We start from the raw sequence: 16,793 nt of genomic DNA, 5'->3' as shown, positions 1-16,793 counted from the left end.
AAACAGATGTGCACACAGCCCCCCTCTGCGCCTCACAGCAGCTCAACTCACCTCAGGATGACAGACAGGAGCTCTTGAACCGCAGAGCTCCTTGATTGAGTGAATTGAGAGCTTAAGGCACAAAGTCTGGCCATTATGATCTCCTTTATTTCCACATAGATCTCGTTCTGCGCATCAGGACCAGTCAGACGCTTCACTGTATCATCATCCGAATGGAAATATGGACAGGCTCAGCCGGGACCTCTTAACTAAACATGTCCAGGAACTATGAGGTATGTTCAATTTCTGTTATTTATCTATGTAAATAAATAATACAAATAATTCTAAATGTAACTCAGGAACGTTTTTTTTTGTATTATTATTCAGTCGCCCCCCCCCCCCCCCCTTCAATAATATGCTCTTTTTAAGTAATGCACTGATTCACAATGATGGACACATTCACACCTGGGAGCTACCCAGCGCAACCACATTCCACTGGGGGTGTAATGCCTTGCTCAAGGGCACCGGAGCGGTAGCTGTCGAGGGAGCGTGTAGCCTTTTTACAACGCATCCGCGTTTCCGGGTTCCCGTTTTGCGCTCTGATTGGCCGCTGACCTACGCTAGTACGCCCCCCTCGCTATGAGCGTAGAGGACGGAACGCTGAAATCGAACAGCTGTTGGTCATAGTACTACTGGCTATATGGCGCTGGCTAACGTTAGCACTATGTCTACTGTCGTGAACCATTTTAGATCGGGGCATGTAGAGGAGTTTGGGGAACGAGTAAAATCATGTGCAGGTCCTCTTCTCAGACCTGTGGGGCAAAGCACTGCACACGCATCATGCAAGCTATACGTCGCGGCATGTTGATCAACGTCAGTGACTGTGATGCACCGATGGGCTACTATTGTGCTATCAATATGCCGCGACGTGTAGCTCGCTAGCCGGCATGAATGCCCGATTTAAAATGGTTCTCTCCTCTTTGTATACCTTTGTCCTCACAAGTATTCTGCCAGGGAACTTATGGACACGACAATAGTAGTAGTTATAAGGTGTTTGAGCTTGTAACGTTAGTTAGCTCATAGCTATTGTGGTAGCCAGTTTCGTGGTAGCCGCGACGTGTAGCTTGCATGATGCGTGTGCAGTGCTTTGCCCCACAGGTCTGAGAAGAGGACCTGCACATGATTTTACTCGTTCCCCAAACTCCTCTACATGCCCCGATCTAAAATGGTTCACTCCCCTTAAAAAGGCATCCAGACCCATTACTTAGAAGTGAATTCACCTCTTGGTATAGTGGTCTGCGATGTCGCCCGCGGTGCGGGAGACCGGGGTTCGACTCCCACTCAGGGCGTGTCAAATGAGACCGGTTTCACATGCATGACCTACCGTCCATATCGCCATTCAGTGTCTATATGACCTGTTCAGCCACCATGTGACCTGTTCAGCCACCATGTGACCTGTTCAGCCACCATGTGACCTGTTCAGCCACCATGTGACCTGTTTGTGCCGACGGAAGGACTCAGAGGAAGAGACAGCTGCTCTGCTTGTTTGTGACTTGTTCTGTTAAGTAAGTTAGAAAATGGACCTTTAGAGTGAAGCTTCTCTGTTGGTTTTTTAAACGCACCGCTTTGCAGAACAGCTTTTCCTATCGGCTGGCCGGGCGACCTATAATAGAGCTGCCCGGTTGCGGCTAAAAGTTAGATAAACGATGAACTCCAGAACCAGTGCCCCAGCACTCCAGAACCTCATGCCCCCCCCCCCTCTCTGCTCCTCCCTCTCAGCCTGGTCACTCAGTAGGGATGTTGGCCGCGGTGGAACACGGTCCCGTCCTGTGCAGCGACTCCAACATCCTCTGCCTCTCATGGAAGGGCCGCGTCCCCAAGAGCGAGAAGGACAAGCCGGTGTGCCGGAGGCGGTACTACGAGGAGGGCTGGCTCGCCACGGGCAACGGCCGGGGGGTCGTCGGGGTGACGTTCACGTCCAGCCACTGCAGGAGGGACCGGAACACCCCCCAGAGGATCAACTTCAACCTGCGAGGACACAACAGCGAGGTGTGGAGGCGTCTCCCCGGGGTCTGTGGTGTCGTATCTGGTGTCGTCGGCGTAGAGTGATATGTAATCCCATAGGCTTACTGTCTGTCCACGTACTGTCTGTAGGCAATCATTCTATTTTGTTTCTCACATTCAGACTATAAACTCAGTGTTGAGAAGTGTAATATCTGTAACACACAATCAATCAATCAGATTTATTTATATAGCACATTTAACATGACACGTGTCAACCAAAGTGCTGTACAGAGGGTAGATACATTAGATACATATAGACAACAATCACACTCCGTTTTACGGGAGGGCACACAGGCAAACAGGGCATGAGTCAGTGAACGGGAAAGGCTAGTAGGTAGAAGTGGGTTTTGAGCCTAGATTTGAAGGCATCTATCGAGGGGGCGAGGAGCCTAATGGAGGTGGGGATGCTGTTCCACAGTTCAGGGGCTGCGACAGCAAAGGCACGGCCCCCCCTGAGCTTGAGGTTAGACCTCCGGGCTGTCAGGAGCCTCTGATCGGCTGACCTGAGGGACCTGGTGTTGGAATAGGGGGATAGGAGGTCTGACATGTAGGAGGGGGGGTGTTAAGGGCTTTAAAAACAAATAGGAGAACCTTAAAATCTATTCTGTAGCGTACTGGAAGCCAATGAAGGGAGGCGAGGACAGGGGTGATGTGGTCTCTCTTGCGGGTTCCGGTCAACAGTCTGGCAGCGGCGTTTTGTACCAGTTGTAAGCGGGACAGGGAAGACTGGTTGATGCCTATATAGAGGGTGTTGCTGTAGTCTAATCTAGATGAAATGAAGGCGTGGATGACTCTCTGAAGGTCTGCAGGGGAGAGAAGGGCTTTGAGTTTGGCAATGGTGTGTAGTTAGAAAAAAAATGCCTTTACCACTGAGTTCACTTGTCTGTCGAATTTAAATTGGGGGTCAAAAATGACACCTAGGTTCTTGACATAGGGCTTGACCAGGGAGGACAGGTTGCCAAGGTTGTTGGTAAGGGTGGTGACAGCGTCTGGGGGACCAAAGAGGATTATTTCGCATTTGTTTTGATTTAGTTGTAGAATGTTTTGTGCCATCCAACATTTAACATCATCCAGGCAGGACATGAGACTGTTAAGTAGAGACTGGTTGTTAGGTTTCAGGGAAACGTAAAGCTGTGTAAATAATTATAATTTAGGACCTGCTCAGAGGTCATCAAGTGTGTCGTCAGCATAACAGTGAAAAGAGGTGTTGTGCTTCTGAATGATTGGACCAAGGGGTAGCATGTAAAGAGAGAACAGGATCGGGCCAAGGATGGACCCTTGCGGGACCCCACAGGAGAGGGAGGTTGAGGGGGAGGAGCAGTTGGCGATGTTGACAGCAAAGCTTCTATTTGTGAGATAGGAGGAGAACCATGCTAGTGCAGTGTCACTGACACCAACCCCATGTTGGAGACGATCTAATAAAATGTCGTGATCAACGGTGTCGAAAGCTACGCTGAGGTCAAGCAGCATTAAAACAGAGCAGTCACGGTTGTCAGCGGCGAGGAGTAGGTCATTTGACACTTTAAGGAGGGCTGATTCTGTGCTATGGCCAATCCTGAACCCTGACTGAAATGTCTCCAGGATGCTGTTCTGGTGCAGGTAGGGAGACAATTGGCACAGAACAACCTTTTCGAGTATTTTTGACAGAAAAGGGAGCTTGGAAATGGGCCTGTAATTACTGTGCAGGGTGGGGTCAAGGTTTGGTTTTTTCAATAGGGGCTGGACTACTGCATGTTTAAAGCAGGATGGACCAGTACCAGTTGCCAGGGAGCTGTTAATAATGGAGAGGATGCTGGGACCGGTTGTGTGAAGAACCTGTTTCAGGAGAGCAGTGGGAACAGTGTCAAGGGGGCAGGTCGCGGGTTTCATAGAGGAAACTATCTCTGTGAGGGTGGGTAGACTGATGGGCTGAGAGCAGGTCAGTGTGGATGAGCAGACCAGAGGGACAGCTAAGTTACGTGTGGGGGGTGAGATGTTCCTTCTGATATCTTCAACTTTGGTGGTGAACAAATTTGAGAATTCCTCACACTTAGTTGGGGACACATCCAGGCAGGTACTGGGGGGGGGGGGGGGGGGGGGCTAATGATGGAAACAATAATGTTATTGTTTCCCCCTGTGTGCTCTGTATTCTGTTAGTTATGTCTATCACACCGGCTGTGTCCTGTTTGTAATTACCTCTGTGTCTAATTAGTGTTTGTATTTAAAGGGGAACTATTTTACTATTTCTTTCACTATTTGGGCACTTTTACACAATTCCTGTGAGTCTATGGAACACCTCTGTAATTTTTTTTTCTTTCATTGTTTTGTATTTCTAATCAAGTCCTCAAAAACAGCATTTTTCTACCTTAAGATCTTAAGCCGTTTTGAGCCTGGGCTCCAACCACTGTGTGCAGCTCATCATGTACCTGATGCCACACAGCCACATTATCATGCAGCTGTGTCTCTCTGACATCACAAATCATCACATTTTCAGATGACTCAGTTCAGTGAGGGTGAATATTGTGAGAGGAGAATTGGAAGAATGCGCCAAATTCCGCCAATATGAGAATTAGAGACATAGATCATATTAATATAAGTTCACATAGCTAGGAAACAATGCTAAACACTCAAAAAGGCCATTTATAAGATAGTTCCCCTTTAAGTGTTCTGGGCCAGCATACACTTGCTGGTTCATTGTTTAATGTTACCTGTGTGTCAGCCGTGTTTCCTTGTTTTCTGTTTGAGTAAAACCTTGTTATCGTCACAACGGCGTCTCCTGCTTCCTGTTAAGTTATCTCTCCGTTATCTGCTGCAATTGGGTTCCACACTCCACCATGCCATCGAAACGCGCCAATCGTAACAGATAGATAGATAGATAGATAGATAGATAGATAGATAGATAGATAGATAGATAGATAGATAGATAGATAGATAGATAGATAGATAGATAGATAGATAGATAACAAGTATATTTGACATAATATATATTTCGTGATGTGTACAGGGAGCCCCCTGTGGTTATGAAGTGTAACGACAGCTATCTGGGTCTCCACCAGGTGGTGCTGGTGCGTTGGAACGAGCCCTTTCAGAAGTTGGCCACATGCGACATGGAAGGAGGCATCTTCGTCTGGATCCAGTACGAGGGCCGGTGGTCCGTGGAGCTGGTGAACGACCGGGGCGCTCAGGTGAGGCGTCCCCAGCTGTGTCCTTTAGCTGTTTCCTTTACCGTTCCCCAGCTGTGTCCTTTAGCTGTTTCCTTTACCGTTCCCCAGCTGTGTCCTTTAGCGTTCCTCAGCTGTTTCCTTTACCGTTCCCCAGCTGTTTCCTTTACCGTTCCCCAGCTGTTCCCTTTACCGTTCCCCAGCTGTTTCCTTTACCGTTCCCCAGCTGTTTCCTTTACCGTTCCTTTACCGTCCCCCAGCTGTTACCTTTACCGTTCCCCAGCTGTTTCCTTTACCGTTCCCCAGCTGTTTCCTTTACCGTTCCCCAGCTGTTTCCTTTACCGTTCCCCAGCTGTTTCCTTTAGCTGTGTCCTTTACCGTTCCCCAGCTGTTACCTTTACCGTTCCCCAGCTGTTCCCCGTTCCCCAGCTGTTTCCTTTACCGTTCCCCAGCTGTTTCCTTTACCGTTCCCCAGCTGTTTCCTTTAGCTGTTTCCTTTACCGTTCCCTAGCTGTTCCCCGTTCCCCAGCTGTTTCCTTTACCGTTCCCCAGCTGTTTCCTTTACCGTTCCCCAGCTGTTTCCTTTACCGTTGCCCAGCTGTTTCCTTTACCGTTCCCCAGCTGTTTCCTTTACCGTTCCCCAGCTGTTTCCTTTACCGTTCCCCAGCTGTTTCCTTTACCGTTCCCCAGCTGTTTCCTTTACCGTTCCCCAGCTGTTTCCTTTACCGTTCCCCAGCTGTTTCCTTTACCGTTCCCAGGTTACTTTACACCGTTTACAAAAACAGACCACTGGGCTGAATGCCAGCGGCTGAGCAGCAGTGCAGCAAAACATATAGCACACAATTAAGACCATAATTAATCATCCATTTTGACAGAATCGGATGAAAATGTGTGTTGATGGGGAGGAGCTGACCTGATCTCAAACCCTGCCCTCTTTTCTTGATCCTCCAATCACGACTGTTGCTTTCAAAAAGGACTTCACCGTCGCCTTGTAATACACTCTGCCACGTAGACTCACTGGGCCTCGTTCACCAAGCGATATAAGAACAGATCTCCTCTTATTTTGTTCTTAACTAATATTTTTTATTATTTTGTTCTTACCTGGGATTCAGCAATGTTTTCTTACATCCAGACTATGATTATTGTACTGTAAATGAGCGCTATTGTATTGCACTGCACTATTGCACTATTTTATTCTGTCTATTCTATGCTAATCTATTTAAATTATAGTTATTTTATTGTACTGCTTTTATTCTGTCTTATGTCTGCACTTTATGCATTGCTTTAATTTGGTCAGAAACCTGCTAATAGTCTTTTATAGATTTTACTGTCAAAAATCTATCATAATCAATAAGTGTGGAAACTAACGGCGAAAGTGCGCTTTCCATGTTGTCAGAAATCTATTCAAATGTCTTTATAGATTTGAATGACTCTAGAGAACTTCACACTGAAAAAAATTGTCTGACAAAAGTAAGAAATAAAAACAAGTAAAATAATCTGCCAGTGCAGTAAGCTAATTTCGCCTGGCAAGATTTCTTGAAATAAGTAAAAAATATATAGGGTTCTCTCTCTTTTGTGTTTACTGCTGAGCGGAGGGACTGGGAGACCCATGTTACTGACCAGACACTCTATATCAGTGATGTCTGTTTACTGCAGAGTGGAGGGACTGGGAGACCCATGTTACTGACCAGACACTCTATATCAGTGATGGCTGTTTACTGCTGAGCGGAGGGACTGGGAGACCCATGTTACTGACCAGACACTATATCAGTGATGTCTGTTTACTGCAGAGTGGAGGGACTGGGAGACCCATGTTACTGACCAGACACTCTATATCAGTGATGACTGTTTACTGCAGAGTGGAGGGACTGGGAGACCCATGTTACTGACCAGACACTCTATATCAGTGATGGCTGTTTACTGCAGAGTGGAGGGACTGGGAGACCCATGTTACTGACCAGACACTCTATATCAGTGATGTCTGTTTACTGCAGAGTGGAGGGACTGAGAGACCCATGTTACTGACCAGACACTCTATATCAGTGATGGCTGTTTACTGCAGAGTGGAGGGACTGAGAGACCCATGTTACTGACCAGACACTTATATCAGTGATGACTGTTTACTGCAGAGTGGAGGGACTGGGAGACCCATGTTACTGACCAGACACTCTATATCAGTGATGGCTGTTTACTGCAGAGTGGAGGGACTGAGAGACCCATGTTACTGACCAGACACTCTATATCAGTGATGGCTGTTTACTGCAGAGTGGAGGGACTGGGAGACCCATGTTACTGACCAGACACTCTATATCAGTGATGGCTGTTTACTGCAGAGTGGAGGGACTGGGAGACCCATGTTACTGACCAGACACTCTATATCAGTGATGACTGTTTACTGCAGAGCAGGAGGGACTGGGAGACCCATGTTACTGACCAGACACTCTATATCAGTGATGACTGTTTACTGCAGAGTGGAGGGACTGGGAGACCCATGTTACTGACCAGACACTCTATATCAGTGATGGCTGTTTACTGCAGAGCGGAGGGACTGGGAGACCCATGTTACTGACCAGACACTCTATATCAGTGATGGCTGTTTACTGCAGAGTGGAGGGACTGAGAGACCCATGTTACTGACCAGACACTCTATATCAGTGATGACTGTTTACTGCAGAGTGGAGGGACTGGGAGACCCATGTTACTGACCAGACACTCTATATCAGTGATGGCTGTTTACTGCAGAGTGGAGGGACTGAGAGACCCATGTTACTGACCAGACACTCTATATCAGTGATGTCTGTTTACTGCAGAGCGGAGGGACTGGGAGACCCATGTTACTGACCAGACACTCTATATCAGTGATGGCTGTTTACTGCAGAGTGGAGGGACTGAGAGACCCATGTTACTGACCAGACACTATATATCAGTGATGGCTGTTTACTGCAGAGTGGAGGGACTGAGAGACCCATGTTACTGACCAGACACTCTATATCAGTGATGACTGTTTACTGCAGAGTGGAGGGACTGGGAGACCCATGTTACTGACCAGACACTCTATATCAGTGATGGCTGTTTACTGCAGAGTGGAGGGACTGAGAGACCCATGTTACTGACCAGACACTATATATCAGTGATGGCTGTTTACTGCAGAGCAGGAGGGACTGGGAGACCCATGTTACTGACCAGACACTCTATATCAGTGATGACTGTTTACTGCAGAGTGGAGGGACTGAGAGACCCATGTTACTGACCAGACACTCTATATCAGTGATGTCTGTTTACTGCAGAGCGGAGGGACTGGGAGACCCATGTTACTGACCAGACACTCTATATCAGTGATGGCTGTTTACTGCAGAGCGGAGGGACTGAGAGACCCATGTTACTGACCAGACACTCTATATCAGTGATGGCTGTTTACTGCTGAGCGGAGGGACTGGGAGACCCATGTTACTGACCAGACACTCTTTGTCAGTGATGACTGTTTACTGCAGAGTGGAGGGACTGAGAGACCCATGTTACTGACCAGACACTCTATATCAGTGATGTCTGTTTACTGCAGAGCGGAGGGACTGAGAGACCCATGTTACTGACCAGACACTATATATCAGTGATGGCTGTTTACTGCAGAGTGGAGGGACTGGGAGACCCATGTTACTGACCAGACACTCTATACTACACAGTACATTTTGCAGAGTAAATTGTGTATGTTCTGTATTATAGCTGTATGAGATACGGTGTGGCTCATTTTGACAAACATTACTTGTAGTCCAGCATGGGAATAATAATAGTTTGTTTCCACACGCTGTAGTTTGTAGTTTATTACACGCTAAACATCGCACATTTCCAAGATAATACAGTCTTTTTTCATAGATCGCGAGATAAAACACGTTATGTGCAATAAGCCCAAACCGTTCTGGCTGATCCCCTGAAACCCTGAATGCTCCCATATCAAAGGTATATGACTTGTATATACAGTAGTATCATCACTCCCATATCAAAGGTATATGACTTGTATATACAGTAGTATCATCACAAAACCATATCAAAGGTATATGACTTGTATATACAGTAGTATCATCACTCCCATATCAAAGGTATATGACTTGTATATACAGTAGTATCATCACTCCCATATCAAAGGTATATGACTTGTATATACAGTAGTATCATCACTCCCATATCAAAGGTATATGACTTGTATATACAGTAGTATCATCACTCCCATATCAAAGGTATATGACTTGTATATACAGTAGTATCATCACTCCCATATCAAAGGTATATGACTTGTATATACAGTAGTATCATCACTCCCATATCAAAGGTATATGACTTGTATATACAGTAGTATCATCACTCCCATATCAAAGGTATATGACTTGTATATACAGTAGTATCATCCCAGAACCTTCTCTGTGCAGGTGAGTGACTTCACCTGGTCCCACGACGGCACCCAGGCCCTCATCGCCTACCGGGACGGCTTCGTGTTGGTGGGCTCCGTCAGCGGGCAGAGGCACTGGTCCTCCGAGATCAACCTGGAGAGCCAGATCTCCTGTGGCATCTGGACCCCCGACGACCAGCAGGTGCAGCTTCTGGGCGAGAGACAACGTTAAACAGGGTCCGCACGAGGCCCTGGAAGTGCTTAAAGTGGCTGATTAAAAAAAATAAAAAGTCAAGGCATTCCTTGAAAACAGCCAATTATTTTACAAGGTGCTTAAAAAGTCCTTGAAATTCAAATCAACCATTCACATTGAAAGTTTTGTTCATCAAATTGTTCTGAATCAAGAAATAAAATTTGTTTATTTAAAGTGTAAGTAATTGTCGGAAATTGGTTTTAAGCCATAAATATTGGATCAGATTGTTTATTTCTCTATAAAAAAAACAGCATTTAAAAGTCAATTGTATCCTTTTAAATCCCCTTTTAAAATGAGAAATAGTGCTGGGAAAAGTACTTGAAAGTCCTTAAAGTTCATTTTGCAATGTCTGTGGGAACCTTGAGTTAAAGGCATAGTTCTTATTTATTCCTATTCCCTACTTTACCAATGATGATGAGGATGAGGATGAGGATGAGGATGAGGATGAGGATGATGATGATGATGATGATGATGATGATGATGATGATGATGATGATGATGATGATGATTGAGTCCTTCCTCAGCACAAACCATGCTAGTAGGAAATAGTAGGAAAAAATCTGAACTATCCCTTTAACGCTTTATTTTGGAAGTCATTCAGACTGTATATCATATTCATTATGACAATTCATAGTCTACTGTGTAATTTCTTTATACTTTAATGTAAACATTTAATTTAGATTAGATTAAAATGTATTGATCATACAGCACGAGTACAGTACAACGAAAAGAAGTCTGGCGTCCGACCAGAGTAGAAATGTAACAGTAAAGTGTAATAGTAATATACAATGTACAGGTGGTTAAACTGGGTACAACATATACAAATGAATACTACTGAGTATAGTGCTGATCAGATGTATGTACAGAGTTGTAATATATAAATAGAGACAGTACGGAGAGTATATATAGTCTCCTATATAGCTAAATGTATTGTTATAGTGTATATTACTATTTAATGCAAATAGTCGCATTTATATAACAGACACTGGGTCTCATTCTCCAACGGACTTAAGACAATAAATGTGCTCTTAGGGCCATTTAAGACATCTTAGATTTTGGGATTTCCCAACAGTGTTAAATATCTGTTTTATTGATTAATTATACATTTGAAAGAATGCAGGTTATAGCTATATAAAATGTCAAATGTCAGTCCCAATGGGATAAATTGCATGCTATAACCTGCATTTTTTCAAATGTATAATTAATCAATAAAACAGATATTTAACACGGATGTCTTAAAGTCCGTTGGAGAACGAGACCCACTGTTTATTTCATGTTTATTATCCTTTCGTGACTTTTTAAAACCTTTCAAGGCCTTACATGGAGAATTATGAATTTAATCCCCTTTAAGACTTTTCAATACCCCCGCAGATACCCCGGACCATATTATTTGATCTTTTTTATTTTATTTTATTCCGATCCACGGACCCCCCCCCCAGGTGCTGTTCGGCACGGCGGACGGCCAGGTGATCGTGATGGACTGCCACGGCCGCATGCTGGCCCACGTGCTGCTCCACGAGTCCGACGGCATCGTGGCCATGAGCTGGAACTGCCCCCACTTCCTGGTGGAGGACGGCACCGAGAGTGATGCGGACTCAGAGGACACCGGCCCGCCTCCAGGTGCAGTGACCACGCCCCTTTAGAATAATAATAATAATAATAATAATAATAATAATAATAATAATAATAATAATAATAATAATAATAATCCATTCGATTTATAGTGCACTCTACATTTGAGTAAATTGTAATGAACCAAATGAGAATATCAATAAAAAATGTTTTATCTTGTTTTTAATTGATTTTAAAGGATTATTATCCACTTGTTGGACAGACAGAGTTCACGTTAGGTTTTTGTTTAAAAAGAAACCAACGGACAGTAATACCTTCCGTCACTTTTCTATCTGTTCATTGACAGACGGATCAATGTAGCATATTGATCACATACTGCGCAAACATACTGCTGCTGGTCTGGACTGGTCCTCTGAGCTGCTCTCCAGTCAAACACACTGCTGCTGGTCTGGACTGGTCCTCTGAGCTCCTCTCCAGTCAAACACACTGCTGCTGGTCTGGACTGGTCCTCTGAGCTGCTCTCCAGTCAAACATACTGCTGCTGGTCTGGACTGGTCCTCTGAGCTGCTCTCCAGTCAAACATACTGCTGCTGGTCTGGACTGGTCCTCTGAGCTCCTCTCCAGTCAAACATACTGCTGCTGGTCTGGACTGGTCCTCTGAGCTCCTCTCCAGTCAAACATACTGCTGCTGGTCTGGACTGGTCCTCTGAGCTGCTCTCCAGTCAAACATACTGCTGCTGGTCTGGACTGGTCCTCTGAGCTGCTCTCCAGTCAAACATACTGCTGCTGGTCTGGACTGGTCCTCTGAGCTCCTCTCCAGTCAAACATACTGCTGCTGGTCTGGACTGGTCCTCTGAGCTCCTCTCCAGTCAAACACACTGCTGCTGGTCTGGACTGGTCCTCTGAGCTCCTCTCCAGTCAAACATACTGCTGCTGGTCTGGACTGGTCCTCTGAGCTCCTCTCCAGTCAAACATACTGCTGCTGGTCTGGACTGGTCCTCTGAGCTCCTCTCCAGTCAAACATACTGCTGCTGGTCTGGACTGGTCCTCTGAGCTCCTCTCCAGTCAAACATACTGCTGCTGGTCTGGACTGGTCCTCTGAGCTCCTCTCCAGTCAAACCTTCCCTTGCAGGGTTTAATCCAAAATATCTCCAAATCCTCCACTATCGTTGTGTAACGTGTCGTGTCGTCTCTGGAGCCTCATTTCTCTCCTTCTCTGTAAATGAAAGTGAAACCTAAAAATAGCTGCTGTCCACACTGACACATTCAGTTCATAAGGTTGTCTGACTTACACACTGAAAACACATTTAGTATTTTACAAATTAGCATTTGTTGTTACCTGTGTTGACTGGGAGGCTAATGTGATTTATTTGTTGTTACCTGTGTTGACTGGGAGGCTAATGTGATGTATTTGTTGTTACCTGTGTTGACTGGGAGGCTAATGTGATTTATTTGTTGTTACCTGTGTTGACTGGGAGGCTAATGTGATGTATTTGTTGTTACCTGTGTTGACTGGGAGGCTAATGTGATGTATTTGTTGTTACCTGTGTTGACTGGGAGGCTAATGTGATTTATTTGTTGTTACCTGTGTTGACTGGGAGGCTAATGTGATGTATTTGTTGTTACCTGTGTTGACTGGGAGGCTAATGTGATGTATTTGTTGTTACCTGTGTTGACTGGGAGGCTAATGTGATGTATTTGTTTCTTTCTTAGTGCGGAGGGTCAAGCCTTTGCTGACGGTCAGCTTCTTGTCAGGAGACATCAGCCTGATGAATAACTATGACGACCTCTCCCCTACGGTCATCCGCTCAGGACTGAAAGGTAACACGCTAAAACTCTGCACGTCTGTAAACACGTTAAAGAACCACACACGTTTAATCACGCCTGCCGGAATTAAACTAAAATGGTAACATTATTCAGCATTTGAGGTTTAACAACAGAATTTTTTATCAATTTCAATGGAACATTTTCTATATTTCGTATTTCACTGCTGTGTTTTCTAAGGAGTGACCAATTTGTTAACAGGAGATCATTTTGGCTTCTATATAATTCAGGGCTTTCTTTTTCATTTCTTTTCTTTTCTTTATTATATTTCTTTTTAATAAATTTTCTTTTGCAGTGAAAGCTTGGGGCCATCTTATACCGTATACACTGTACTGAAACAAATAAGTTGTTTGGAACTTTTGTTTTGCTATTTTATCGAAATTATTTTTTTAAATAGCAAGAGATGACAGCAAATGGCTTTCTTTATTTTACATTTCTTTGCCTATATTATGATAACATGTTATAATTTATTTGTTTTTATGTTGTCATTTGCCTACCTTTGTGCTGTTTACTACTTCCCCCTGGGGGTGACCTGGCCATTACCTCATATCTATAAGAGAAACCGTATTACCCCCAGGGGAAAGTTGTATATATAAATATATATATAGGCTATATTAGTGCGGTCAATAGATACAAAAAAAATACTAATTAATCTCAAAAAATTCTGTAATTAATCTAGATTAAAAATAGCATTTTTCTACTTAAGACCGAAGCTTGTAACGGATATTTACTTGAGTAAAATCATGGAATTAATGTCAAATCAACACAAAGAAAGTATATTAGATTCAAAGACTATATTTATAGCTTTCTTTGAATACAGTCTCTCTCCTGTGAAATACAAATGTTCAACAAAACCATCAACATTGACTCAGCTAGACGTAGACCTCTTTCTTATATCCGCAGCGCTAACATTGAAGATTTTTCACTCCATAGATTAATCTAGATTAATTCATTTTAATGCTTTAAATCATTTAAATTAATCTCCAAAGTTAAAGCATTCATTTTGACAGCCCTAATATATATATATATATATATATATATATATATATATATATATATTATATATAATACTGAATGAGTAGAAGGAACAGTGAGGATGAATCAGTAGAACAGTGAGGATGAATCAGTAGAACAGAGAGGATGAATCAGTAGAACAGAGAGGATGAATCAGTAGAACAGAGAGGATGAATCAGTAGAACAGAGAGGATGAATCAGTAGAACAGAGAGGATGAATCAGTAGAACAGAGAGGATGAATCAGTAGAACAGAGAGGATGAATCAGTAGAACAGAGAGGATGAATCAGTGGAACAGAGAGGATGAATCAGTAGAACAGAGAGGATGAATCAGTGGAACAGAGAGGATGAATCAGTGGAACAGAGAGGATGAATCAGTAGAACAGAGAGGATGAATCAGTAGAACAGAGAGGATGAATCAGTAGAACACAGTGAGGATGAATCAGTAGAACAGAGAGGATGAATCAGTGGAACAGTGAGGATGAATCAGTAGAACAGATAGGATGAGTCAGTAGAACAGATAGGATGAATCAGTAGAACAGAGAGGATGAATCAGTAGAACAGAGAGGATGAATCAGTAGAACAGAGGATGAATCAGTAGAACAGAGATAGGATGAATCAGTAGAACAGAGAGAATGAATCAGTAGAACAGAGAGGATTAATCAGTAGAACAGAGAGGATGAATCAGTAGAACAGAGAGGATGAATCAGTAGAACAGAGAGGATGAATCAGTAGAACAGAGAGGATGAATCAGTAGAACAGAGAGGATGAATCAGTAGAACAGAGAGGATGAATCAGTAGAACAGAGAGGATGAATCAGTAGAACAGAGAGGATGAATCAGTGGAACAGAGAGGATGAATCAGTGGAACAGAGAGGATGAATCAGTAGAACAGAGAGGATGAATCAGTAGAACAGAGAGGATGAATCAGTAGAACACAGTGAGGATGAATCAGTAGAACAGAGAGGATGAATCAGTAGAACAGAGAGGATGAATCAGTAGAACAGAGAGGATGAATCAGTAGAACAGAGAGGATGAATCAGTAGAACAGAGAGGATGAATCAGGCCCCTGAGCGGAGCGTTCTGTGCTGCATGGTCCGCTCTGGTTGGTCCGCTCTGGTTGGCCCGCTCTGGTTGGCCCGCTCTGGTTGGTCCGCTCTGGTTGGCCCGCTCTGGTTGGCCCGCTCTGGTTGGCCCGCTCTGGTTGGCCCGCTCTGGTTGGCCCGCTCTGGTTGGTCCGCTATGGTTCGCCCGCTCTGGTTGGCCCGCTCTGGTTGGTCCGCTCTGGTTGGCCCGCTCTGGTTGGCCCGCTCTGGTTGGTCCGCTATGGTTGGCCCGCTCTGGTTGGCCCGCTCTGGTTGGCCCGCTCTGGTTGGCCCGCTCTGGTTGGTCCGCTCTGGTTGGTCCGCTCTGGTTGGCCCGCTCTGGTTGGTCCGCTCTGGTTGGTGCTCCCTCACCGAGGCTCCCCCCCCCCCCCCCCCCCCCCAGACGTGGAGGTGCAGTGGTGCTCCCAGGGGGACCTCCTGGCCGTGGCCGGGATGGAGAGACACCCCGCGGAGTCGCCCACGAGGAACGCCCTGGTGAAGTTCTACAACGTCCAGGGAGAACACATCTACACGCTGGAGACACCTGCACAGGTGAGACATCTACACGCTGGAGACACCTGCTGCACAGGTGAGCCATCTACACGCTAGAGACACCTGCACAGGTGAGACATCTACACGCTGGAGACACCTGCACAGGTGAGACATCTACACGCTAGAGACACCTGCACAGGTGAGACATCTACACGCTGGAGACACCTGCACAGGTGAGCCATCTACACGCTGGAGACACCTGCACAGGTGAGACATCTACACGCTAGAGACACCTGCACAGGTGAGACATCTACACGCTGGAGACACCTGCACAGGTGAGCCATCTACACGCTGGAGACACCTGCACAGGTGAGCCATCTACACGCTGGAGACACCTGCACAGGTGAGCCATCTACACGCTGGAGACACACCTGCACAGGTGAGCCATCTACACGCTAGAGACACCTGCACAGGTGAGCCATCTACACGCTGGAGACACACCTGCACAGGTGAGCCATCTACACGCTAGAGACACCTGCACAGGTGAGCCGGCCTCCTCACATCTACACGCTGGAGACACCTGCACAGGTGAGCCGGCCTCCTCACATCTACACGCTGGAGACACCTGCACAGGTGAGCCGGCCCCCTCCTCACATCTACACGCTGGAGACACCTGCACAGGTGAGCCGGCCCCCTCCTCACATCTACACGCTGGAGACACCTGCTGCACAGGTGAGCGGGCCTCCTCACACGCTTCACTCCTGGGTGTATTTACACTTAGCTATTTTGTATGTGTGTGCTGTGAGTGTAGTTGATGTTTTGTTGTTACATCGTGTCGTTGTCATTGAGCATCCTGATGGCCTGGGGATAGAAGCATGTGTGTCGTCCATCACATGTGTCGCTGCATGACTACTACTTCTTCAAAGTTCAGTTTGATCTTAATCTTTAATCATAATATAAAACCACACAGCCTTTGTCACCACTCGCCTCG

General features: G+C 45.4%; 1 protein-coding gene across 5 annotated transcripts in view; it reads left to right on the top strand.

Moving 5' to 3' along the window:
* Positions 1 to 254: 254 nt before the first annotated feature.
* tulp4b (TUB like protein 4b) overlaps positions 255 to 16,793 on the top strand; it is a gene marked incomplete at both ends in the record, with an annotated part of 51,679 nt that continues 35,140 nt past the window's right edge. For all 5 annotated transcript variants that reach the window (XM_084309879.1, XM_084309878.1, XM_084309877.1 and 2 more), the window contains 7 exons: positions 255 to 272; positions 1,759 to 2,028; positions 5,079 to 5,207; positions 9,605 to 9,766; positions 11,257 to 11,437; positions 13,103 to 13,210; positions 15,714 to 15,862. In XM_084309879.1, the coding sequence (XP_084166005.1) occupies positions 255 to 272; positions 1,759 to 2,028; positions 5,079 to 5,207; positions 9,605 to 9,766; positions 11,257 to 11,437; positions 13,103 to 13,210; positions 15,714 to 15,862 (1,017 nt within the window). The remainder of the gene's footprint in view (positions 273 to 1,758; positions 2,029 to 5,078; positions 5,208 to 9,604; positions 9,767 to 11,256; positions 11,438 to 13,102; positions 13,211 to 15,713; positions 15,863 to 16,793) is intronic.

The sequence above is a fragment of the Notolepis coatsorum genome, assembly GCF_963971535.1.
Source record: "Notolepis coatsorum genome assembly, chromosome: 3".
Classification (NCBI taxonomy): domain Eukaryota; kingdom Metazoa; phylum Chordata; class Actinopteri; order Aulopiformes; family Paralepididae; genus Notolepis; species Notolepis coatsorum.
This window is presented reverse-complemented; position numbering and strand designations above follow the sequence as displayed.